At 44.6% G+C, this 26,235-nt stretch overlaps 1 protein-coding gene across 1 annotated transcript in view; it reads right to left on the bottom strand.

The window, feature by feature from the left end:
• The window catches only part of JMJD8 (jumonji domain containing 8), a 273,483-nt gene that overhangs the window by 52,504 nt on the left and 194,744 nt on the right, over positions 1 to 26,235 (bottom strand). Inside the window, exon 5 of the mRNA XM_086941263.1 lies at positions 11,026 to 11,122. Coding sequence (XP_086797389.1) covers positions 11,026 to 11,122 — 97 coding nt within the window. The remainder of the gene's footprint in view (positions 1 to 11,025; positions 11,123 to 26,235) is intronic.

Below are 26,235 nucleotides of genomic sequence, written 5' to 3'. Positions count from 1 at the left end.
AGCTGTGGAGAGTGTGTGCCCCCCTGCTTCTGAATGTAGTACATGGCTGTCATGTTGTCCGTCCGGATCAACACGACCTTGTTGCACAGATATACTTTGAACGCCTTTAAGGCCATGAAGATTGCCATCAGTTCCAACACATTGATGTGCATCTTCCTTTGCTGTAGTGTCCATAGTCCCTGCACTGTGTAGTGGAGTACATGCGCTCCCCATCCCTGGAGAGAAGCGTCCGTCGTCAGGATAATCTGCGGCACAGGCTCTTGGAATGGTCGGCCCTTGCAAAGGTTTTGTGGATTCCACCAATGCAGAGAGTTGTATGCCCGACCGCTCACCAACACTAGGTCTGTCAGTTGCACATGAGCCTGAGTCCACTGACGTGCAAGGCACTCCTGAAGCGGACGCATATGTAGTCTCGCGTGCGGGACAATGGAGATGCAGGAGGCCATCATGCCTATCAACTGCATGAACACCCTCGCGGGAAGCGAGTGCTGAGGTCTGAATCGTTGGATCAGCGTCTGGATACTGGCGATTCTCACTGAATTTGGCTGCGCAGTGGCTGCCAGAGTATTTATTGTCGCGCCCAGATACTGTCGCACGTGGGCGGGCTGGAGATGGGACTTTGGGTAGTTCAGAGAGAATCCCAGATCGTGCAGGAGATGAATGGTGCGTGACACGTGGTCTACGCACTGCTGTTCTGTCTTTGCTTGAATGAGCCAGTCGTCCAAGTAGGGGTAGACGTGGACGTTCTGGCGACGGAGATGCGCCGCCACAGTCGCTAGGCACTTTGTAAATACCCTTGGCGCCGTGGTGACCCCGAACGGCAGAACCCTGAACTGGTAATGCTGGTCTTGAATCGTGAATCTGAGATACTTCCTGTGGGAAGGATGCAGGGGGATATGAAAATATGCATCTTTCAGATCCAGCGTAGCCAGGAAGTCCCCCTGCTGAAGCAGAGGGAGCACTTGCTGTAACGTGAGCATATGGAAATGCTCCGAGAGAATGTACCAGTTGAGGGGCCTGAGGTCCAGGATGGGCCTGAGGGATCCGTCCTTTTTGGGGATTAGAAAATACAGGGAGTAAACCCCTGTTCCCCTTTCCTGCAATGGAACGAGCTCTATCGCCCCTTTTTGCAGCATGACTAGAACTTCCTGCTGCAACAAGGTCAAGTGCTCGCCGGACATAGGACGGCTCCTTGGGGGTATGTTTGGTGGAATGGAAGTGAGTTCCAGACAGTAACCGTACTGGATAAGAGACTTGACCCACCTGTCAGTGGTGATGGATTTCCACGCTGGCAGGAACTGCTGGAGTCTCCCCCCGACCAGTGTTGTATGGTCGGGGGGCAGTGACAAGACGTCACTGCTTGTTGGCGGTGGTGGACCTGGAGCTGTTGTTTCCACGTCCCCTGCCCTTGACATTATTGCCTCTGCAGCCACCTCTACCCTTGTTGTTGTACGAGGTTTGGGTGTTACTCTTGTAATACTGTGTGGACTGCGATGCCTGACCCCTTGAGGTGCCTCTGGAATTTGAGCGGCGAAAGGAACCACTCCGAAACTGCTGATTTTGGAGGGCCCCCATAGATTTGGCAGTTTCCGTATCTTTTTTCATCTTTTCCAGCGTCGCATCCACCTCAGGGCCAAACAAGTGGTCAGGATTAACTGTTTGATTCAGTATTGTTGTTTGAATATCGGGTTTGAACCCCGAAATTCTCAGCCAAGCATGCCGTCTAAGCAACACACTGGTGTTGATCGCCCTGGAGGCTGTATCTGCCACATCCAGCGCACATTTTATGGATGCATTCGTGATGAGCTTTCCTTCCTGAATCAGCATTTCCCCTGCCTCCTTGTACTGGTCAGGCAAGTGTTGCAGTAGTGATTCTAAAGGTGTCATAATGAGCCCTATCATAGCGTGCAAGTAGGGCCTGTGTGTTAGAGATTCTCCAAATATTCGCTGCCTGTGCAGCGATTCGATTCCCTGAGGCCTCGAAGATCTTGGACTCCTTGTCTGGGGGAGGAGCGTCACCAGTGGTCTGCGAGTTCGCCCTCTTCCTAGCGTTGGATACAACCAGCGAGTCCAGTGGCAAGTGTCCCTTGATGTATGTTGGATCCGAGGGCGCTGCCTTATATTTCTTGTCAATGCGAGGGTTGACGACACGCGCCCGGGTGGGCTCCTTGAAGACCTCCGTTGCGTGTTTGAGCACCCCCTTAAGCATTGGCAGAGTTTTGACCGACTTTTCAGCCACTGAGAAAGTGTCAAATAAAAAGTCCACATCCACGGGGTCCGAGTGCAGCTCGACATCGTGGTTAGCCGCAGCTCTTTCGATCAGAGCGTTGAAGGCCGCTGAGTCCTCTGTCGGTGACGTCTTGGCCGCAAAAAGTTGCGTGTCCTGGCCAGACTGCGGGTCCTCCGGGTCGCCTCCGGCCGACCACGGTACGTGTTCCTCCTCCGGATCCGAGTACGCCGGATAGCCGTACTCGGCGTCCTCCTCGTCCGCATCGCCTGCGGCGGAATGCGTCGGCGAGTGTCCTAGGGCTTGTGGAGACATAGGTTCCATCAGGGCCGAAGAGTCCGCAGAGTCCCTCTTATTTTTGAGAGGGATCCGAAAATGTTCCAACACCGGCTCAGTGGTGATTTTCCTCTTGAGGAGAGACAGTTTCCCAGTATTTGCGTCGATGATAACCTCTCGACGTTCCTCATCAGCAAGCGGCTGGAGCCGAAGCTTTGACACCACTAAGGCAGCCTTCGGCGTCAATACCTCCTTCGAGGGGCCTCCAGGTTTCGGCGCGAAAGCCTTCGGCGTCGACTTTGGCGGCAGGGTAAAACGGATAGGCGTTTGCGCCTTCGCCGGCTTCGGCGTGAGCTTAGGCGCTACAGTGTCACTGTCCTTCCGTATCCGCTGCAGGGATTCCGCTACCTTCTTTGTGATGGCAGGAGAAGGCTTGACCGGCTCGAGCGATCCTCCCGCGTCGAGAGTCGGATCGATGACAGGCACCTTTTTCAGGGCCGACACCTCATGCGCCTTGTTCGCAAGGGCCGGCGCCGGCCGAGCCCTGTGCGCGTCGTCGGCATGGCGCTTCTTCGGAGCCGTCTTCGGGTCCCCGACCCCTTTCGGCGCCGACGCTGCCGCGTCGGTCGACTTCGCCTTCGGCGCCGACCCCGAGGGCTTCGGGTCGGCCATCTTGGCGTGGCTTTTCAAGTCGGCCATCTTGACTTTTTTGGAAGTTGACGCCTCCAGAACCTTCTGCACCAGCGCAACTTTCACTTTCGTTTTCGCATCCGAGGGTGCGTGGCCAGATGGCTTCACTTTCGTTTTCTTCAACGGGAGTGGTGCCTCAGAAATGTCCGTGACCGGGCCCGGAGGCGGGGACGTAGGACTTATAAGTAGATCTTGGGTAAGGCCCGAAGGCGATCCCTCGACCTGGGCCGTATAAAGGGGATTGACCCCTAAGTCTGGTTGGGGATGCTCCTACTCCGAGCTATCCCCTACGGTGGCAATAGCCCATTCGTCGTCCCCTACCTCATCGGCGACTTCGTCAAAGTCCTCATCACCCGCGTCGTAGGCATCCCCTTCGGACGCGGGACCAGATTCCGAACCTTTTACGTCGTCCTCGTCTCCGACAGATTCTTGGAATATGTCGTCTGGTGGGGGCGCCGCGGTAGCCGAGAACTTAGCCTGGAGCCGACTGGCCCGACGAATCTTCAGAGTTTTCTTGCACCGGAATTTCGAACACGCCATGCAGCTGTCTTCGTCATGGTCCGGTGACAAGCAGGTATTGCACACGGGGTGCACGTCGAGGTGTGAATATTTGGAGTTACACACCGGGCATTTCTTAAACGGTGTCCGCTCCATAGCAGAAGTGTAGTGTAGGCCCGTCCGCGCCGAAAGCACGCGGAAGGGTAGCAAGAGTTCGGAGCTGAGAGTCAGACAAGAAACCGAACGCAACTATACCGACGCTCAGCCTAAAGACCTTTTGGTCTCGAGTAGAAAGTTGAACAACTATCGGTTCCGACAGAGGGAACCGAAACACATCCGAACCCAATGGCGGAAAAAAACAATCTGGGGATGGAGGCGATGCCCATGCGCACTGTAGTCCAGGGGAGGAGCCACCTATCTCGTGATACTTCGAAGACTCTTCCAGGACAACAATGTGCAATCATCCGGACCCAACACTAGGCGGCGATCTATGCACAGATATGAATTCAGCAGCCCACATGCCTCGAACCTATGTGTTCCAGAATGTATAGAACAAATGGCAGAATTCACTATTTATATCTGACATCTCTTGTCCAGTCTGCATCTTTCCTCCTGCTTCACAATAACAAGAGGTCTGTTTAAAGCACACGTTCCTTATGGCTTCTGCCAGAGTACTAGTGCCCTTGCTAGTCAGAGAGAGGTCCCAAAACACTTATCAAACCATTGCCCTCTGGGATTTGCGGATATCTCTAGTGGAGCATCAGGTATGGGTAGCTTATACAGCCGTGTATATTTCTGCACTTATGTTTGTGAGACAAAGAATGCATGGATAGTAAAATATTTAATAATGTCTGGGTGGTCTAGTCATAGCAGACTTCTGTCAGGGAGTTCAGTGTTTCCAGCATGCAAGACAAACACCAGACCTGTGTGTTTTTTAAGTATGTATACGATTTATTCTCTTATTAAACTGTCACATGTCAAGAGGACGCAAACAGGCATCACTGGGCATCCTGGTACTTACCATGCCACTCTCATTGAGGAAAATATTAAACTGCAAATATGAGCGTGATGGTAGGAATTCATTGACAACCCTGGACTGGCTTTTACCAATTGTAGAGTTTTTGACTGTAAAATACAACTGTAATACAACCTTGTGATACAACTCACAGTGTACCTTGTGTTTATTCCTCTGTTTACACTTACTGTAGTCAATATAAAGGATTATCCATGTATCAGTAGTTGGGAGAGACATGGTATCATTGCTGGCTCATGAACCTCCTAATAATTAATACATAGGAATCATTGTTTTACTTATACATAAGGTTCAAATTATGCTAAGGTTCTCTTCTTAGTTTTCGAGGAGCTGTCGTGTGGATTTGTCTCACAGCAGGAAGACACTTATTCTAAAACATTCAACAGACTTTACAACATGTCACTGAAAAATAATTCTGAATATATTTGGAATCAAGGAAACTGGTCATCTTCTAACCAGCTTCAATTATCTACTCTGCGTAATGTTGAGCAAATCCATTCACCTTTCTGTGCCTTGATTTCCTTGCTTGTCAAAGTTGTTAATATTTCAAGCTCTCTATTAAATAGTGAGATTTAACAATTATACAAGTAGATGGCTCTGCAAAGTCCTGACAATCAAAATATTCGAGACTTGAGTCTTTCAAATATTGGTAAGTATCAAGCCCATATTATATTCAATGCTTCCTTCAGAATATAGAATTGAAAATTAGTTTTCATGAAAAATGCACAACATTTCGGCAAAACTGCCAGCAAACATTGCTAGTAATTTTGAAGGTAGTATTTTTTTATACATTTTATTTCCAAAGCACGCTTTCTGAAATATTTCATACATGCAAACTAATACTTGAGCTTTTCAGAGAACAAGGCTGCAAAAGAGGAAAGAGAACTTGTAGACCTTTATCATAATTAAAATGTATGGTGCTATGAGAGGACAAGAGTTTGCCTCTAATATTTGGCATAATCCAGCTTCAGTTTCTTTTCAATAAAATTGCCTTTGTATTGAGGAGTTTATGTAAGGCTTAGGAAAATGGTTTAAATGAGAAACACTGCTGCCCTCAGGAGCTCAACACTGAAATATTAAAAATAATGGGAGATCCCCGTTGACCCACACAAATCGACTGTTCAACACTTTTCTAAGAAGTTTGTTTTCATAGTGATGGTAACTTCTACAAGAGCACTTGATGAGATTTAATTGCTATGTTCTTTTGAACTTTTCCAGGTTGCCTTGTTGTAAGAACTCACCAATCTTCCATACTTTTGTTAATCCAAACAGGATGGAGCAACAATTGCCAGGGCAACCATACATAAAACATTGATTGTCTGTGCCCCTTTTTAATGGCCACCACCAAAATAACTATTCAGAAGCTGCAGGTCTTAAAGAGTTCAGAATTACCAGCAGCAAATACTATTTCAATGAGGATGCTCATAATGCCTGTTAAGACTTCACTGGCCTCTAATGCATGCCAGGATACTGCCATCCGGCCACCAGGCAGTACTTACAGCAACCCAGCGGGTCTTGTTAATATAGAGCACTCTATGATACAGACAATCATTCCTCAACTTTTCACTGCAGTTCTGGATTTCATGCTCCATGCAGATACATTTTAGCCCATATAGTCCTATCGTTGCTGAAACCTTGCCGACATCACATCCCGGAGGTTCATAACTGCATTTTCATTCCTACAGATTCACTGAAGCATATGCAGGCACATTAGTGCAGTTTCTCCTTCCCTACTCCAATCGTCACTTCTTTGTTGGTGTCCTCCTTTCCCTTCTAATACCTTAGGTAGTTTTCCCCCTTACCTAATACAGCCTTCATGTGGAGCTAGGATTCCCACCACCAGGAAAACTGCTCAGACCTGGCTCTGCTGTACCTATGCAACCCTTGTAAGCTGTGCCTTCTATAATCACTGGGAACTCTTTGTGCTAGCCACTGTCTTTCCACCTCAACCCTGCGTTGTTGTCTGCTCAGCTTTAAAGCAGATTCATTGTTCCTCTGTATTTTGCATCTTTCTGACTTCTTGTTCCAATTCTATTGCTGTGGCTCTTTTGTTCCCGAATCCCATTGTTGTGCTAGAGTGGTTCAGGTTTCTGAAACCTGTTCTGATGGTATTTGTGATTCTGTGTCTAAATCCTATTTTAGTGCTATGGCCAATTCTGCCTTTGAAGTTTTGGAAGATTTCTAGTTCACTACCCTTTTCTCCAGTACTTGTAAGCAGATGCCTTTTTCTGGAATGCAGAAGTCTTTGATCTTTCTGAATACTTTTATCATTGCCTCAATTGTATGTTTGCCTCTCTTTGTTTCCTATGTCTGCATTTCTTTCCCAGTTGGTTATGTTTGGTGTGCCTGTTACTGCATATGTGGATTCTGTTACTAACTTAATAAATCTTTATTTCGGAACAAGGCCATCAAGGAATAAATAGGCATAATACAATAGAAACAGAAGAATAAACCAGTTTGCAGAGATTTCTAACTCATAGATTAGTCCAGCCAACCATTAACAAGGCGCCTTACATACATCATTCCATATTATCTAACAATCACATATATATAAAACACGAGACATACATTAAAATCACTTCAACCTTAAAAACACATTACTCATAAAAAGAACAGGAATTGGTCAGCATAAAAACTACACCCACTAACTTAGTGATTTTTTCTGTCTATACCTCCACATATGCCTCAACAATTAGAGTCAGAGAACTCAATAAATTGGCTGGTTGTACTACTTAAAATTCTAGATGCAGTACTATAATTTCTTATCCCCAGGTTGCGGCAGACAGATAAAATCCACTTCTTTGCTAACTACTTGATAACCTGGGCAAAAAAAAAACAACAAAAAAAAACATCTTTAACCGTCTCGTCTAAATTAAAACACAGGAGCTCTCCCCAAAACTTAGGTGATGGTTTCATTTGGCAGTAAATACACATATGGGAAAAATCACTAGACAGAATTTAATATATAGGGTCTTTGCCAGTGGGGGTTTGATCTCATCCAAATATGCTTCCATACAATAATCCGCTTTAAATTCTAGAAAAGTGTCAGTAAGCAACCCTTCCCTTGTAGAGCATATACCTGGTTATCTATAAATTGCCAGTATGCACATTTTTAGCTCAGATTTAGGGATTGATCAAGCACCGCCAGGGGAAGACCACAAATTGGCGTATCCAATCTGGCCTTTAAAGTTTTGTAAGATTTCTAGTTCACTATCTATTGATCCAGTACTTGTGTGCAGATGTCTTTTCTGGAATCCAGAAGTCTTTGATTTTTCTGAATACTCAATCACTGCCTCACTTGTATGACTGCCTCTCTGAGTTTCCTATGTCTGTCTTCCTTTCCCAGTTGGTTAGGTTTGGTGTGCTTGTTTTTTCTATATTATATTACCTTTCTGGTATTTAAGTTAAAACCCTCAATTACAAGAATGGAATTTGTACAAACATTAGGGGGCACTTACTTTGACATCTGTGAATAATGCCAATGACGTGGTTAATTAAGTCATAAATTGTGCTTGGTACAGCTTTTATAGATGTATATATACATACATCAATAGGGCAGTCAGGTTTAAAACACTTGGCGCACCACATATAGGGGCCTATTACGATTGCGGTTTTTCCGCATCCTCCGGTCCGGCGGAAGCCACCGCCGGCCCGGAGGATGCGGAAAAACCGCAGCGGACCCACCAAAGACCCACCGCCACATTAGGATGGCTGATGGGTCCTGGTTCACGTCCGCAGCTTTTTCGCCGCGGTTGGCTTACAACCGCGGCGGAAAAGCTCTAATATGGTGACGGTGTCTCTCAGACACCGTCAGCCATATTAGGATGGGCTGTTAAAAGTGCTTTTCCGCGGCGGGTTTTCCGCCGTGGAAAAGCATGTGTAACTTCACTGCGGGGGCCCGTTGCAGGCCCCCTGGGTGAAGGGGGGTGGGGGGTGCACATGGGGGTGGGGGGGGCGGTACCTATGGTACCCCCCTGCATTTGTATGCAGAAATCGGCAGGCACCGCACAGTGCCTGCTGCTTTCTGCATACAAATGCAATGTATGCATTTTTACCATTGCGGCGTATACAGCTTGAAGCTGCACCCGCAGCAATGGTAAAAATAGAGGATGTGACCGCCAGGGTGGCGGTCACATCCTAATTGCACAGGAAGGAACTCCGCAGGCCATGCGGAGGTTCCCTCCTACTCTATGGTGTCGGACGGACTCAGGTCCGTCCGCCATCATAATCGGCCCCATAGTGTGGTTTTGCTTCAGGCATCCAAAAAGGTTATAAAATACAACAAGATTGCTTCACTCATGTGACATATTCCTATTATAGCTACCCAGAAACTTCAGGTGATTATTAATTTCATGCTTGTTTGCTTTTCAACTGATTCCCAGCACAAATGCAGAATAATTGGGCTCATCTTTTGTTTAGAAATGTCAGGCAACCTCTCCTGCCTTAACTGCTGTTTGCCATGTTGGCTCACATGCAGAGTTCAGATGCCCTTTCAGGATTTGTTTAGGCTGTCCATATGAATCATGATAATGGTGCTGTCTAGAATAGGGGCCGGGGGCTGATGAAAGATGGACCAGAGATCATGTGCATCTGGAGAGCAGTGAGGCCGGATTCTGGCTGAAGTGCAAATGAGAAAAAAAACCTCTTTACGACAGTTGTTAGATAGGATGTTTTCCTGACATCAGCTGAGGCAGGACATGGATGAGATAAACACTGGAACATGAGAGGAAAGAGTTTCAGTTACATGATGCAAAAGCAGGAATCCTTTTTCTGGCAAATGTAATAATCGCCCAGGAAAAATAAAATTTAATTAGGAGCCCAGCACCTGTGAAAGTCCATCTGGAGTCAAGAAGAGACTGGAATCCACATATGCAGAAAAATGGAAAGGAGTTACACTAATTTATAGCAGGGGCTGAGAAATATAGTCCAAAGATGGATAAGTGGTGGCTCTCAACAGAGAAATATTGTGGTATAGGGTAATGTAGTGCCAGTAGTACAAGTTTCACAGGACTCAAGATGGACAAAGAGTTGCAAAATAATGAACCTGAAGAGGAAGCCTTTGGCAGTGATCAAATGGTAACCCTGAGACGGGTGCAGCTGTTGATGAGGGCTGTTCAGCAAAAGACAGTATACTTTCCTCTACAGAAATGTGGTTGGTGCTATGTGCGGTTTAAACAGTAACTCCGAGATAATATACCCATGCACCTTTAGGTCCTAGGAGTGGAGGGGCTCACACAGGGATGTGTAGTGTTTTCTATTATAAAATCAATGAAGGTTCACTCTTATAAAGAACTGGACTGCTGTAGCACCTCCACGACATGGAGGTTAGACTGTAAGTTGAAGGCAACGTGCCATTTGTTCATTCTAACCCTGTACTGCCTCACAGGGGAAGCCACAGCATTGTGGGAGACATTATCATTAAACGAGGACAGCAGGTCAGATGACAAACCTCCATCAGCAAATTGGTTGATACTGTAATAATTGTTAATTTGGATATATTAACTACTGAATGAGCACCAAAAATATGCAGACGTAGTATCTATAGCTCACAGTAAAATACTGAAGCCGGAGACAGGTAACACACTATATATTTTAAGATGGATGTAAACTAGTAATCATACACTCAGCGGAGTAATAGAAGTATGTATTATGGCTGTAATGGTATCATGTCAGTGCTCTATAATAGTGGTCTTCAAGTGGGTCCCTCGGCCTGATGGAGTAGCTTGTATTTGCAGTATTCTGATCGTTAAACTATAGCAATGTAAGTACAAGAAGAGTTGATGCACTAGGCTGTAAACTATTGCAGTCCCCAAAATGTGTACTATTACAATTACGAATGCCATGATGGCAAAATGTGTGCGGCACCCATCTCTTGATGAGCTAAGATTTCTTCTTGTTCTGTATCACATACTTGACATAACTGTAATTCGTTGTTGCAATTTGGTGCTTGTCAGTAAAGGATAAAGTGAAAACCTCTATAAACATTGCACAAAAAAGTGGTGTATTGTCCATCTTCATGCATTATTTTGTTTCTTAAATAAGAACAGAGGTTTATAGATACTGTTATGAGTAAAAAATATTTTCTTCTTAGCTTTTTCAAAATTTAGCACAAAAAGAACAGAGGTTTATAGATACTGTTATGAGTAAAAAATATTTTCTTTCTTCTTAGCTTTTTCAAAATTTAGCACAAAGGATGTTCAGGGTCCAATAATTTATGAACATTTCCATAATAGAGAATTAAACTTTATGGTAAGATTATGTGGCATACTTTTAGTTCAGAAGGATGTGGTCATAAACTCACCTTTCTCATAGGAATATGTGTTGGCCGTACTTAAACGCACCATACGGTCCCCAAACTCTTTGAGCAGCATTTGTTTTGTGCACAGTTCCTGGAATTTCTGCAAAAGAGGTATAAAGTGAGTAGGTGATGAGTACACAGGACCAGAAAATGTGAGCACACTATGAGGAAGTGGGAAATATACAACAAACCATTACTGGGCGTGGAACATAGTAACTAGGTGAGGGATTTAGTGCGCAAGTGCTAAACTATGTTCGTAAAGCAGTTTCAAGGCATAATGGGCAGATTAAGTTTGTAGAAACAGGTCTTCTTTGTCAAACCGTATATTGCACACAGCCAATAATGCTAACAGCCCAGACTTCTGTATCCAATTTAGATCTTAAGAAGTCATTTACAAGTAGAACTTTAGCATTCATGATTTAGGAATACATAAAATAATATCTTGCGTTCATTTTGAGCAAGCAAGGAACCTTCACGCAACATGGCCTGGTAACGCATCTGCAGCTTCTCTGTGAAGGTTCGTCTGAAGATACATTTCAGTGTTCAAGTCTTTTATCTTAGTTTCAAATCCGAGAAGAATAAGGACATGCTTGCATAACCCATGAAAATGTGGTCATGCACATAGCAAGAACTGTGATTGGTACAGTGGTGACATGTGCCAGCTTGGTGGGGATATGTGAGATTGTGCTTCAGATGTTTTTTTGTGGGTTTAGACTGTTAATAAGCAATAAGGAACTTGGAATGTAGACGAGGGAATGTGAGTTGAAGGGCTGGGAGCAGTTGCTGCTAAATTTAGGCTGGGTGAGGTGCCTTCAATTAAGAAGACTGTTACTCACAGAGCTGTGATGCCTGGAGTTATTAAAACCAGTGGTAGCTACTGTGATGACAAACTGGTGAGGGGGAGGGGGCAGTCAGCAAGGGGGAGAAAAATAGGGAAAATAAATATTACTTACCTGCTGGTCTTCTCCTCCTCTGCTCCCGTCGACCCCCAGCGGCCAATGCACAGGTTCCCAGACACCCCATGGCCAACCCAGACGCTGTTCTCATGCGCGTAATTCTATTACCAGCATGACAGCAGCGCCAGGATTGGTTTGAGTGGTCTGGTTTTGCGCTCAGACAGGGACTGGGAGCCCGTACAAGCTCTCCACCCAACTGTGCAAAACTGCTGGGGTTGGAGAAAGGCTAAGTGCCCATGTCAGTTTGGCCGTCCTAAGACGGCCGGCCAAATCGAGATGCGCATTAAGGGCCCACCACTCCTCCTCCCTGTTGCTGACTCTCCGTCAGTATGGCCCCTCCCCCAAAACTCAGCTCAGTGACAGTGAAGAAAAAAAAATTAAGTAACCAATTTATTTTTCCTGTGTGCACTGCTGCGAGAGCAGTTGGACGCTGCTCCTCCGCCTTAACGGAGGAGCCCCTGCTTACTGAAACACCACATTTTGTCGACGAGGAGAAGGCACCTAAAAAGTGGTGTGTGAAATAGATTATAAATATACATTTGTGGGAAGAAACTGTCAAAAATACCTGGTAAATAGTGTACTCACTGACATCACGCTGTGCAGGCAGAGTGTTTCAGGGATGGTACTCCTGGAAAATTAATCCTGGTGGGAGGTGAAGAAGAATTGGACAGCCTCCGGAGGAGGAGTAGCAGCTAAGAGAGTTTTGGTTGTGCAGCTTTGCCCAATTTCAAATGTGCTGTTTCAATAACTTCAGGCAACACCACTGTGCACGTCAAAGTATTCAAGTCTGAACAAGGGCAAAGCTAAAGGACAGCTAGACCAAGACTTTGGCCCAGGAGATATGCGAGACGATGTCTGATCCAAATAACTGCCTCAATAGCACTCATCACAACATGTCAAGCGCTCTACTGACATACAAGCTATTTTCTGATCAACTATGGGCTAGTTGGCCAAATGCCAAGAAGAAAACTGGGTAAGACCTCACCAGTTATAGAAGTATGTTGTATACACCTATGCATGGAGTTTTGTGGAGGTACACCAAACCAGTACAAGTCAGTCCTTCAGTAATAAACTGTTTGTTTAAGAAAATGTCAAACTTATGTAAACACACAGATCACATTCGTTTCTATAAGCATACTGTTTGAATTATTACTCAAAATAAAGTTAATTATTAAAAAAGAAATTCATTAATTGAAAACCCTAAAAAATGGAGTTTCATATGAATCACAATCAAAGTATGATATCTACAAGAAGGAGTAGGGATTTTCATTGGGAAACATGCTGACAGTGCACAAGTGCAGATATAAATAAACAGTTGAACAGCAATAACTTAACCTAATATCCTGTATAAATTCTAGTCATAGGCAGGGCCACTAGAATTATGCAACAGGAGAGGCCCAAATTACGTGGCCTTGTTGAGCAAATTATGTGGCAAGAAAAAGCTAATTATATGGATCATTCAGCACATTTTGTAGTAGCATTACTTATTTATTTAATCATTTTAAACTTGGTAACACTGGGTGCATTGGTTGCACCTCATTAGTACCCGTTTAACATCCAAATATAGCAATAAGCAAAAGAAAGTTAACCATTCCAGCCTTTCAAAGGGCCTTCCACTGCACGGCAACACTGTTGGCACATTTTTAGTAACTTCTGAACTGTTTGAGGTAGAAACAATGTTTTTGTTAAAAGATGCAGAGTATACAGCAGATGATGAATTGTGTGGCAAATGTAGCAAATCTATCATTATGCAGAAATCTCCGCAGCCGTACAATCACATAATTCCAGGGGTCCTGGTCATAGGCAATAAACTTTAATTTAACTTAATAAGTAACCTTAATCCTACAGGTAGCAAACTTCAGATGGAATTGTGTAGCCTATTTTAGGTATAGAGCAATATACTGCAGTATCAATGGAGCATTCTTCATTAGCATGCACACCGTGGAATTTGTTTGAAAAATTAGATGGTCCAGCGAGGGCAAAGTATTCAATCTTCATTTCACAATGTATGGAAAAACACTGTATCTAACTTTTATGTTAAAATGTATATAATCTAAAGTCATAGCCTCGTGAGTAATTGACAAATGAATATATATTTTTTGGTCCATTTAATAGACATCATCACATGTACTATATGCTGATGCCTTATTTTGCTTGGGTCCTGCCGTATTTCTGACAAACCTAGGAGTTCACAAGTGTTCTTGATGAGTGAGACCCATAGAAGATTTAAATGCCCAGTCTAAAGTAGAATATCTTGAAGTGCAGTCCTATATATTTGTCCATGGATGTCAAGATATAAAGATATCCAGAAACGAGCAGGCCAATTGGCCAACTGATCCACTATTGACAAAACCTTTGGTTCTAACCTTAAAAACAGAATTGGGTTCGACCCAGACAACTTTAAGAATGAAAGTCCGAAGTTACTTTCAATTTGGATTTAAGATTTGGTTTCAGTGTGACCCTAGTTCAGCCCCATGTATGATAATGCTACAAACTTCGCTTTATATACCTTGAGCCGAGCAGACACTGAGTGTCAGGACTCAGTCCAGTACACCGGCATGTGTCAGAGACTCTGGCATGGTCTGGAGGCAGAGAAGACGAAGTAGGCAGAATATTTGGTACAGAGCTGCCCAAGATCACACAGAGAATCAGAGGAGAAAAGGGGAGCCAAAGGGGAGGCTCTGTACAATGGAATGAGAGAGTTAAGACTTTTAAAGAACAGTCATTCAAGAGGCAATGTGGCATTCAGACTAACTAACACCCAGTACGAACGTGTAAGACATATATATAACAACATTAACAATGAAGGGAATGTGGGGTAGAGCACTAAAGAGCTCCACACGGTAAGACTGAACTTCACCCACAATTGATGTTAGATACCGACTACAAATACCGACATATAGGATATAATACTCACAGTAGACAGGAAATACCACCTAGGTAGTCGGCTGAGCCCACGGATCTTGGCGATCAAACAGGAACACGCAAGGCAGTAATAGCAAGGGTGTAGAACTAATACCCAACCAGGATGGACAAGGAGCTAGCAAGGAGGAGTGCTTAACAGGAAAGAAGGGAAAACAAGGGGCATACTTGGCAGAAAGAAAGTGACAAATATACATGGAAACTAGAAGCAAGGCAGCAGGATTAGGAAGGCAGCACACTAGAATCTAGAAAAAAGGTAATGGGAAGAAAAGCAGGGACTGGAAAAAAAGGTAAATACAGAAGGAGAGAGGCTACAAGGGTACACTAGAATAGTGCTGGTTCAGGAATCAAGGAAACAAGTTGACATTGCAGGCAATGCTAGTTAGAAGAACAAGTAAAATAGCAACAGGTGAGGAATTAAGGAATCAAGGTAGCATTGAAGGCAGTGCTTATTTAGGAACAAGGAAATCGCTACAGGTCAGAAACAGTAGCAAGAAATATCTATAGCTCAGGAGCAATAAGGTTAGCAGATGCTCAAGAAACAAGGGTCCATCTCGCAGAACACACCTACAATGACCAAGCCAGGACATAAGGGAGCTGGGGCTTAAAAGAGCTCCCAGTAATCACCTGTATCAGGTGTGAGCAGTCTATCAGTTGCCAGCCATAGGTGTGCCCATCTGCGGCTCTCGGCTTCCTTGGCCTGCAGGGGTGAAGATGAGGCAGTGAGAAGGGGAATATAGGTAATGGAGTTTCAAGCATGAGCAGCCTGGCTTCCACAAAACCCGGCATGGATTGAGAATGTGTGACAATTTCCAAAAAGGTTCCAAATGGCTAGAAGTCAGTTTATGCATGCAGAGGAGTGAGTCCCACAATTCGCCCCCTAGTGGTGAGCACGAGAGCACAGGGAGTGCATCTTGACACTGAGCTACCTCAAAACTTTCTATTAAATAATCACTCAAAAAAACATTTTTGGGAGAGGATATGCTTAGCTGTCGAAAAATGAAGCGACAGGTACAGGTATTAAAAGACATTTATCTAAATTATCCAAGATAACTACATTTTCCACATTTACATGAGTAATCTTGTATTCAACTGTAGAAAGTTTCCAGTTCCCAAATTCAAGCATTTAATAAAATTGCAACATTAACAGTTAGATTATTAGCAGCACCATATATTTCCTACTGATGAAATAGTTGGTTGAGATAATTTTCTGTATATAACATGAGAACCTCATCATCTGCATGTAAAAGAAAACAAAACGTTATCCCCTCCTGATTTAGGCACATCCAGAAACGTTATTTCTAAAAACGAGACCAAATCAATAATAATAAGGTTAAAAAGAAATAAAAAAAGCACAGCCTTCTTATTACACTCTTCTAGCAATAGGAATTGTTTCTGTGAGTTCTCCATTCAGGCCAAAGGTTACAAAAGCAAATATGTCCCTGTGCAATTCTATCAGAGTTTCCAGGGAAGGAGAATCCAGGCCATAGGCACCCAGTGACTTAAACCACAGAATTCAGTTGATGGTGTCAACTGTCAGGTAGATGTAGCAATAAATAGCAATTTCTCAGTCAGTCTTCTGATGTTCCCCATTGATGATTAAGGTAAGGTTCCTAAAATTGCCAACTTTGAAGAAAACATAGCAGATTTTGATTTGCAACCTATTTTGGTGCTGTTTCTGGTTATCGTTTAAAAATCACCAAAACACAGATTCGATTTAATCAGACAGTCCTTAGCTTCGAGTCTCGCTATGTCCCATCGGTACATATTTTGGTGTCAAAATCTCAACTCGACCTAAAGAATTACTTAAGCTTAACCATGAGGCACTTTCCCCGGCTTCGTGAACTGAGAGGCTGTAGTGCTATATGCACTCATATTTATTGGGATCATGTGATGACCTTTGACTACCAGTGTTTTAATTGACTTTATGTATTTTAACTTACTCCATCTTGAATATAAGACATCGTTTTATGTGCTTTCTTTACAGTAGCATTGTCTACTTTCCTTTCAGCACAAAGTAAAACAGCCTTTCTGGCTATAGGCCATGGTGCAGCAATGGTGCACCATGTTGTACATATGGAAATTAAGTTTTGACTATGGACTTTAACTTGCCTTAACTCCATCTTGAATTCTGTTACTGTCGGGCCTGGGTTCTGCACACAGAAACAGGCTCCCAGCGTACTCACGGTTATTCAGATTATTTGCCTTTAAGAAAGTTTTTCTCTTTGAGGGTGTTTTTTTGTACTTTTTGAAATGTTTTCTACTTTCTCAAGCTTTATAAAGATAAGGGGCTGAAACATGTAGTGTGGGACACACAAGGAGCATGCATGAGGAATTCTTTGCCTTGGAATGCTTGCAGGAGCCAGGCCAGGCCAGCTCTGGTCAGTTTCCTTGACGTAGAGGGTGTCTTCTCGAATCAAGGAAGTGCATTGGGAATATTATAAAAACGAGTGTTTCTTGTCTCTTAGACAGAAACTTTCCTGAGAGGTGGACACATCAACTCAGTGCTGCATTTCTCAGCTAGAGGAGTCTCTTGACTCAAGTTCTGTTATCTGGGACCGCCAGTCTTGAGAGGGTCAAGATGAACATATTGGAGCCTTTGAGGTATTTTCTCTGATCATTGGTATTTATATATATCCAACACGGAAACAGAGGAACTATAAGTTGGAATTATACTCAAACACGCATCAATATATATTGTTTCATTAGGAAACTGGAATTGAGAAAAATGTTTATGCAACAGCCGAGAAATAAAACCAAAGAAGAAAGTTCTAGGGGTTTATCCACAGACAATCTAACTGGGAATGACTTAGAAATGTTGACAACATTGCATGAATTACAGGAACCACCTCCAATAATAATTGCACAAGATCAAGATAAAACCCTCCAATTATTGGATCAAGCAGGAATACAACAACAGGGCAGCAAGAGTACATTTAAAGAAAAATCTAGGTATATACTGAAAATGCTGTTTGATTCAATTGACTCTTTTTAGGAAACTCTAGTTAGGAAACTAGATCAACTCAGAATGAGGACCAATTCTAAGAAATCAAAGAGGAAATCGAATCTCACTAAACAATGATGGTCAGCCATTATATCTTTGAAAAATGATGTCTCATTGGTGATCAAACCCTCGGATAAGGGCAGTAATATGGTGTTATGTGTCAAATCTACATATCATGAGGAAGTTTTAAGACTTTTGAGTGACACTGAAAGTTATATGCCTATTACAAAGAGAGAATATAATGCAAGTGTGGAAGCTTTCTTTGTAATGATTAAGAGTCGGAGGGACAAAGGGGACCTAGGGGAAGAAGAATATAATTTACTCAAAGTGGACCATCCAGTTTTACCAACTACCCACCACATTCCCAAAATCCATAAAAATAGGGAAAAAGCTCCAGGACGACCTTATCTTGAAAAGCAAGTCTTTTGGATCACACATCAATGTATGCGGACTCATTTTTATTCCCCCTGGTGAAAGATTTAAGCTCATACATGATTTCATGAGAACCATAAATAACATACATTCATCTTGATTACAATGGACATCACTAGTTCATACATGTGTATTGATCATCAACAGGGTCTGGAAGCTGTAAAATCTTTTCTACAAGGCAGAGCTCTTATCTTTCCAGAGCATAATATAATGTTGTTACAGCTAATTACTTTCTGTCCGAACAATAATATCTTTCTGTTCGCAGGACATCTTTACCTTCAAATTCGGGGGCGAGTGCTTCACCACAGTTACGCAAACCTTTTTGTAGGCTGGTGGGAGAACCACGTGGCCTTGGCGGAACAAAACGAACAGTGGATTGATAAGATAGCCTTATGTGCTAGATATATTGATGATCTTTTTAGTATCTGGCGAGGCACTTCTGAGGAAGCCGAGAGATACACCACTATTTTAAACAATAATGATTTTAATCTCAGGTTTACCGGTCATTTGAGTTGAACAGAAGTATCATTTTTAGATCTCTTGGTTTTTGTCAAGGAGGGTAGATTTTGTAGCAAACTCTACAGGAAATCTACGGCCAATAATGCACTATTGCATGCACATAGTCAGCATCCACTGAGATTAATAAATAGCATCCCCTATGAAGAGCTATTAAGGTTGAAACTGTTCTGTATCAGATGATTTCCAAGATGCAGAAATGGATGCATGCATGAGATTCAGTTAAAGGGTCTATCCACAAAATGTCTTGAGGGAAACCAGACTTAAAGTTCACTCCTAAAATAAGCCTTGCTCACCCTCTTGGTAGCTTGGTACGAGCAGACAGGCTTATCTCAGAGGCAGTGTGTAAAGCATGTGTGAGCACATACAGTAACCCAGTGACAACACTACAGATGGACACCACACAAGTTTTAAATCAAAAATAAGTATTCTTTATATAGACTTATCATAAGACCACAAACGACAAAAATCCACAATACTGTACTGAAAATGGTAGAATTAGCTTAGTTCTCTTTAGATGTTAAAATGCGACACTTTGAGTTCAATGTACCTTTGGATGCATAACGCTACACAACGAAAGTGTTGCAGGGAAGGTGATGTGTCGGTTTTTTACAGCTCTCCTGTGGCGATGCGGATCGCAACACCGTGATGCGATGAAGATTCGGTGCGATGAAAACAAAGATGGCGTCTTCTCCTCGATGCGATACAATGCATGCACGGCCGTGCGGCGACAATGATTTCCTGAGCCGCAACAGGCCCTGCGACATGCTTCTCTGATGATGTGGGACGCTCCCGCGAGGCGATGCGACAACTGCAGCTGCGTCACCCTTGTTCAGTTATGAGACGGCGGCGGCACTCTTCTCCGGTAATGCAAGATGCTTCTGTGATGCGACAGCTACAACGGCGACATCCTTGTTCAGTGATGCGACGGCAGTGGCTGTGACACGCTTCTTCCTCGTGAGTCGCGCTTCCAGCTCCTTGCGACACACAGTCCTTCAGAAAGCCCAACACAACTGCAGGCTCTTCCAAAGAACTCTTTGGGAGCTGGTGGGTGAAGTCTGTTGTCCCTGAGACTTCAGGAGGAGGCAAGATCTTTCTCAAGCCCTTGGAGATCCTTCACAAGTTGATGAAAGTACACACTAAGTTCCTCTCTCCTTTCTTTGGCAGTCAGGCAACCACTCCAAGCCAATCCCCCAAGCAGCACTTCAGCTTAGGGATAGTCTCTCCTCAGTCTCTCTGGTTCCACTCCTCAGCAAAGGTTTCTTCTTGTTTCCCAGTAGTGATCTAAAGCTCTGGGGTCTGGGTCCCTTCTTTTATACACTGTTTCTCTTTGTTCTCTGAAGGCAGAGAGGTGCTTGCCTAGTCCAAACCAGTTCTGGTCAGTCATGGAGCACTCTGTTTACATGACTCCTTCTTTCCTTTCACAGTGCAGGGCAGGGACATCAGACGCACCACAGGAGATGGAGCCAGCATTGTGGAGGGAAGGCACAGCCCTATTCAGGTCCCAGGTGCAACTCCTCCCTCCCATCTAGATCTCTCTATTCAGCACTGGGCTGACTCACCCTGTCTCCTGGAATCCCCCAGTCCCTGTCACTCAAACTCCAGACAAGGAATGCACAACCTAGCAGAGGCAGGCTTGGATGGTTAGACAAGAAAATACCTACTTTATAAAAGTGGAATTTCCAAACACAGAATGTTAAAACCAACTTCACTAAAAGATGTATTTCACCATTCTGAGTTCAGGCATACTAAACTCGAATTTCTACCTAGTTCCCTGAATCAGTTAGGATAATACGATGTAATAATCAATCTGCCCATTCTGGCCTATGGGGAAGAGGTAGCCTTGCAATAGTGAAAAAACGAAAAGGGCTGTAATTCACTATTAAGACTTGCCACCACACACATCAGGGCTGGTCCTACCTTATACTTACAATGCACCCTGCCCTTGGGCCTACCATCGGGGTGTCTGATATGAAGAAAAGGGAAGGTTTAGCCGGGACTGGCAAGTGGGTGCACTTGCCCAGTCAGCATGGCAGTACCAGACTGCACACAGGCTCTGCAATGGCAGACCTGAGACACATTTTCCAAGGCTGCTTCTGTGGGTGGCACAACCAGTGCTGCAGCCCACAAGCAGCATTTGGATTTACCAGCTCTGGGCACACTCAGTGCACTGTACTAGGGTCTGACAAGTAAACCAAATCAGCCAATCATGGAGTCACTAATCCATACATCAATTTACAATAGGGAGAGCATATGCTCTTTAGCACTGATCAGCAGTGGTAAAGTGCCCAGAGTCATAAAACCAACAGAAACAGGTCAGACAAAATACAGGAGGAAGGCAGAAAGTTCAGGGATGACCCTGTAAAAAGGGCCAAGCCCAACAAATGGTTGTTGAGTATTTGAATTAATGATGCAATACACTTATTTTATTTTTCATTTATTATTTTTACTCTATGAGGAATAATTTGTAATAGAGGTAGGATAAAATGGCTGCCACGCTAACTATGGATTGAGACAGAACTGAATGAATAGTCCATCATCGTTTTTTATAGCAAGGTGGCCGTCCAATAAATTGTGTTTTTGGATATGTTAAATTGTACCTGACTAAGAAGGCAAAACAACATTGAATAAGGCCAGTAGGCTGAAACACATTTGTTTTTTTTTTTAACACACTGTATTGCCTTTTAGACAGTAAGCAACAAATTCCTTTAAGGTAGCAGTGTACATTATGTTTGGGCAGCTAATATGACATGTTTGACATACTGATTCCTTTCGGAATCCTCGCAGGGCCCTATTTGTACATGACGATAACAGTATTTTCCCGTAGCTATGCCCTAAGTATAGTGGACAGACTCCCCTCCCTCGCCTCCAACAATACGGCAACAACCCAAACTTCCCCCTCCCTCCCCTCCCCGCACTGCTGTCTTCCCTTGAGTATTATTCAGTGTGATTAGTATGCTCTCTGGTACTCCAAGCGTGAATAGTGATGCTGCGCCAGGATCTTCCGCTGTGATCCTTCTTCCTCGCCCGTGTGTGTCGATGCTATGGATTGCTCCCTTTCTCGCGTCTCTACCGGGGTATTCCTCCTTACTCTTGTCCCTGGGGATGCTCTATGTGTTGGAGCCTCTCTGGGGTGGAAGTCCATTCTCGTTAAGTCTGCCACCAGCCCTTCCCATGCCTGGGCTCTCTCCAGCTTGCCCACACCCAGCTGTGCATTCCGAAGTAGGACCCTACTCTTGCAACCCGCCTACTTCACCATCTCACGTTTCCATCTGAGGACATCGGGCACCCCGGTTCCTTCCAGCTACTAGTGTTTTCTAGCTTCGTCAGAATAAATGCCATGTCCTGGAATCTGGCTGTGGTTTTGGTTTTAGCAGAGTGTGGAAATAAATGGAGCAGTACGTGTGCAGGTGTGCATGGGACCACCCTTTCCGTCACCCTCACCGTCACTTGTATCACTTCCTGCCAATAATGGGTTAAGGAAGCACAGCTCCACATCAAATGTGTAAAAGTCGCCCTCTGTTCCTGACACCTCAGGCATCTAGCAACCGCTCCATCGAAGTATCGTTTGATACGTTCTAGGGTTAAATAGGCTTGATGGAGTATATAGAAGCTGATCAGGCTAAATCGGGCATTCTGAGATAATTTGGTAGTCTGCTCTAAAACATTGTCCCAATCCCTGTCCTCTAGTGGCCTGCAAATGTCGTCCTCCCATTTGTGTCGTAATCTGTCCAGTGGTTGCGTGGAGTCCCGTCCTATAGCTCTGTAGAGGCAGGCCACATCCTTGATGGTTCCACCCGCCAGGCTCATATAGTCGCATGTGAAGTGTCTGGGGGGTTCTACCGTCCCCATGCTCTAATGTCGCCTTATCACTCCGTGACCACCCCATATAAGAGAAAGTGCCCTTGTGGTATGTCCCAGTCAGACCTGAAGTCCTCAAAGGAGAGGAGCTCGCTATTCCGGAAAAGGTCCCAGACTTTTGTCACTCCTGCTTCAGCCCATTCGTCTAGGCCTCGCCACTCTCCTCCATAGGGAAGCGCTTCCAGTAGTAGCAGGGCCATCTCTGAGGAATATGGGCGCTTCGTTTTGGTTTTCTGCAGGCATCTGCCACAGCAACGGTGTATCACTTTGTGCTTGTTACTACTAATTTGTTGGGGCCTGATCATCCGTAGCAGGGTTCTGAACACAACAGAACTCTCAGTTGTCCTGCCAAGTAGTAGGCCTCCATGTCGGGCATCGCGATGCCGCCCCCTAGTCTGGGCCGCTTTAATGTATTAAGGGCTACCCGTCTGCGTCCTGAACCCCATATAAAAGCCGACATGCAGGAATCCAGCTTTCAGAACCAGGCCGCTGATATCCAAATTGGTAGTGTGAAAAAAAAGTAGAGCAGCCGGGGAAGCACCAGCATTTTAAGTAGTGAGATGCGACCAATCACCGAGAAAGGGAGTTTCCCCCAGAAAGTCATAGTGTCCTTAAGCGAGCGGAGCGCCCTCCCTATATTGCCTTCCTTCACATCTTCCACAGCGTGGAATATGTAGACCCTCAGGTAACGGAAACAGCAGGGCTCCCATCTCAGGTTCCCTAGGCCCAGAGGGGGCCTCGCGTCCCTCACCAGAGGGAAGAGTTTGGACTTCAGCCAGTTCACCCGTAACCCAGATAAGGAACCAAAGCGCTCCACCACAGCCTTAGCCCCCGGCAGGTCGCCCTCTGCATCGCTTAGGAATAGTAGGTCATCTGCGTATAACGCCACTTGGTGTTGTATCTCTCCCACCTGGATACCCCGATACGCCCTTCTGGACCTCGCTATACAGGCCAATGGCTCAACTGCCAAGGCAAATAGCAGTGGGGCAGTGGACACCCCTGGCGTGTCCCCCTCTCCACCAGAAATTGTGCCGATATTGTGTGATCAGTGCGAACCCTCGCCACCGGGTCAGCATATAGTAGCCGTACCCAGCTTATAAAGCCCATTCCTAGGCCTATTTTGTTCAGTACTACATATAAGACCCCTGGCGTGTCCCCCTCTCCACCCAAAATTGTGCCGATAGTGTGTGATCAGTGCGACCCCTCGCCACCGGGTCAGCATATAGTAGCCGTACCCAGCTTATAAAGCCCATTCCTAGGCCCATTTTTTCAGTACTGCATATAAGAACCCCCATTCAAGGCTTTCAAATGCCTTCTCCATGTCGATGGCGAACACAGCCCCTCTCTGCTCCGTCGTCGTTTCAAGTTCACTGAAACACATTTGTTGTTGATGTTCACAAGCAAAGAATAATTCTTTTAATATAGTTTGAGTGCCTAGCGTCTTTTGGTGGAAATTGTAAAGTAATTCACGAGGCCGTCCTTGTAAAGCCGTTGCATCCACTGCGAAGAGAGCGGAGGCCTGGGGCGGAAAAGTGAAATGATCGATATATATATATATATATATGTACTAGCAGCCCGTCCCGACGTTGTCCGGGTATAAATTGCTGCCGGCCAGTAGTATATTGTTTTGTAGGATTTCGTTTTGATAGCATTTATTATCTGTGACAGGCCTGTGAAACGCTCCGATTCATAGTGCACTGCTGATGCGCTTAAGAGTGCGTGTTCATTAGTATGTGAACTCGAGTTTCCCTACTTTATTTTTCCTTGCAATATTATGTAGCGCGAACTCGACAACATGGCATGAGCACAATTTACATTACAGAAGAACACATTCATTTGTGGTAGGCACGGGGAGACAAAGCGATTTGCCTGCAATCACAGGATGTTGAGCTGATGCCGAGATTCGAACGTAGCTGCCCCGCTCTAAAGTTCGCAATTCTAGAACTTGTGGCGGGAGGTGTGTCTAAAAGTGTATGTCGGTGCTGGCCATCAATGAGAGAGACCTGTGCATTTTTCCAATGGGTGGTGAAAAAATATGAGTATGTTGCTGGAGATGTGGGCCGATGTGCCACCAATGTACTTACCGGGGGAGGGTAAGCACCCATTATTCCTCAACTTTCTTTCCGCATACCATCACTCTGCATACTTTCATTACGAAAGTACCATGACTCCGCAATGCCATTATAACGCATGGCATTACATTTTATATTCTTTTATCACGCATACATTTACAACGAAATTCGTTGTAAATGCATGAATGGTAAAAGCATGTTTTTAAAAAAAATGTTTGGATAAGGTAAGTATAGCTATAGGGATATATGTTTTGGGGTACTGAGGTATATGTTTTGGGGTGTTTGGGTATTTTAAGGGTTCAGATATAGTTTTGGGTTATGGGGTACAGGGGTAGTTTTAGGGTTTAGGGATAGGAGTGGGTTTTGGGGTACAGTGGTATTTTTAGGGTTCAGGGCTAGGTTTGGGTTTTAGGATAGAGGGGTATTTTTAGGGTTCGGGGTAGGTTTGGGTTTTGGGGTACAGGGGTATTTTAAGGGTTCAGGGCTAGGTTTGGGTTTTGGGGTACAGGGGTATTTTTAGGGTTCAGGGCTAGGTTTGGGTTTTGGGGTACAGGGGTTTTTTCGGGTTCAGGGCTAGGTTTGGGGGTACAGAGTTATTTTTAGGGTTCAGGGCTAGGTTTGGGTTTTGGGGTACAGGTTTGGGGTTTGGGGTACAGAGGTATTTTCGGGTTCAGGGGTAGGTTTGGGTTTTGGGGTACAGGGTTATTTTTAGGGTTCAAGGCTAGGTTTGGCTTTTGGGGTACAGGGCTATTTTAGGGTTCAGGGGTAGGTTTGGGTTTTGGTGTACAGTGGTATTTTTAGGGTTCAGGGCTAGGTTTGGGTTTTGGGGTACAGGGGTATTTTTAGGGCTATGGGATAGGTTTGGGTTTTGAGGTACAGTGGTATTCATAGGGTTCAGGTCTAGGTTTGGGTTTTGGGGTACAGGGGTATTTTTAGGGTTTAGGGATAGGTTTGGGTTTTGGGGTACAGGGTATATTTATAGGGTTAAGATGGGTTAGTGTTTAAGGGTGTTAGGGTATTTTAAGGAGTAAGGGAGGGTTATGATTATGGGGTTGCAGGGGTATTTAAAGGGAGCAGGGTGGGATTAGCACACAATATGAGACATGGCATGAAGGGCGGAACGTACCACACGCCCCCAGCGTTTGTCACGCCCCCCAGCACAACGCAGACACGCCCACAAGGGACTACTTTGCTGGCACAGTTCTTTTACCTTTTAAATGTATATGGTGGGCGTCTGTATATCCTATGTCCTACGCTATTTAGAAATCGCAAAAAGGTATGTATGAAAAAAATCGCATTTTTTTGCGATTGCTTAATCTTCCTTATTTGCGAATTCGCAAGTTGCGAATTCGCAAATAAGGAATAATTTCCCATTCATTCCTATGGGCCAGGAGTGGGTTTTTAGATACTTGTATTGCTGTGTCAATGTATTCAAATAGGATACTCTGTA

Source organism: Lissotriton vulgaris, chromosome 10 (assembly GCF_964263255.1).
Source record: "Lissotriton vulgaris chromosome 10, aLisVul1.2, whole genome shotgun sequence".
NCBI classification, from domain to species: Eukaryota; Metazoa; Chordata; class Amphibia; order Caudata; family Salamandridae; genus Lissotriton; species Lissotriton vulgaris.
This window is presented reverse-complemented; position numbering and strand designations above follow the sequence as displayed.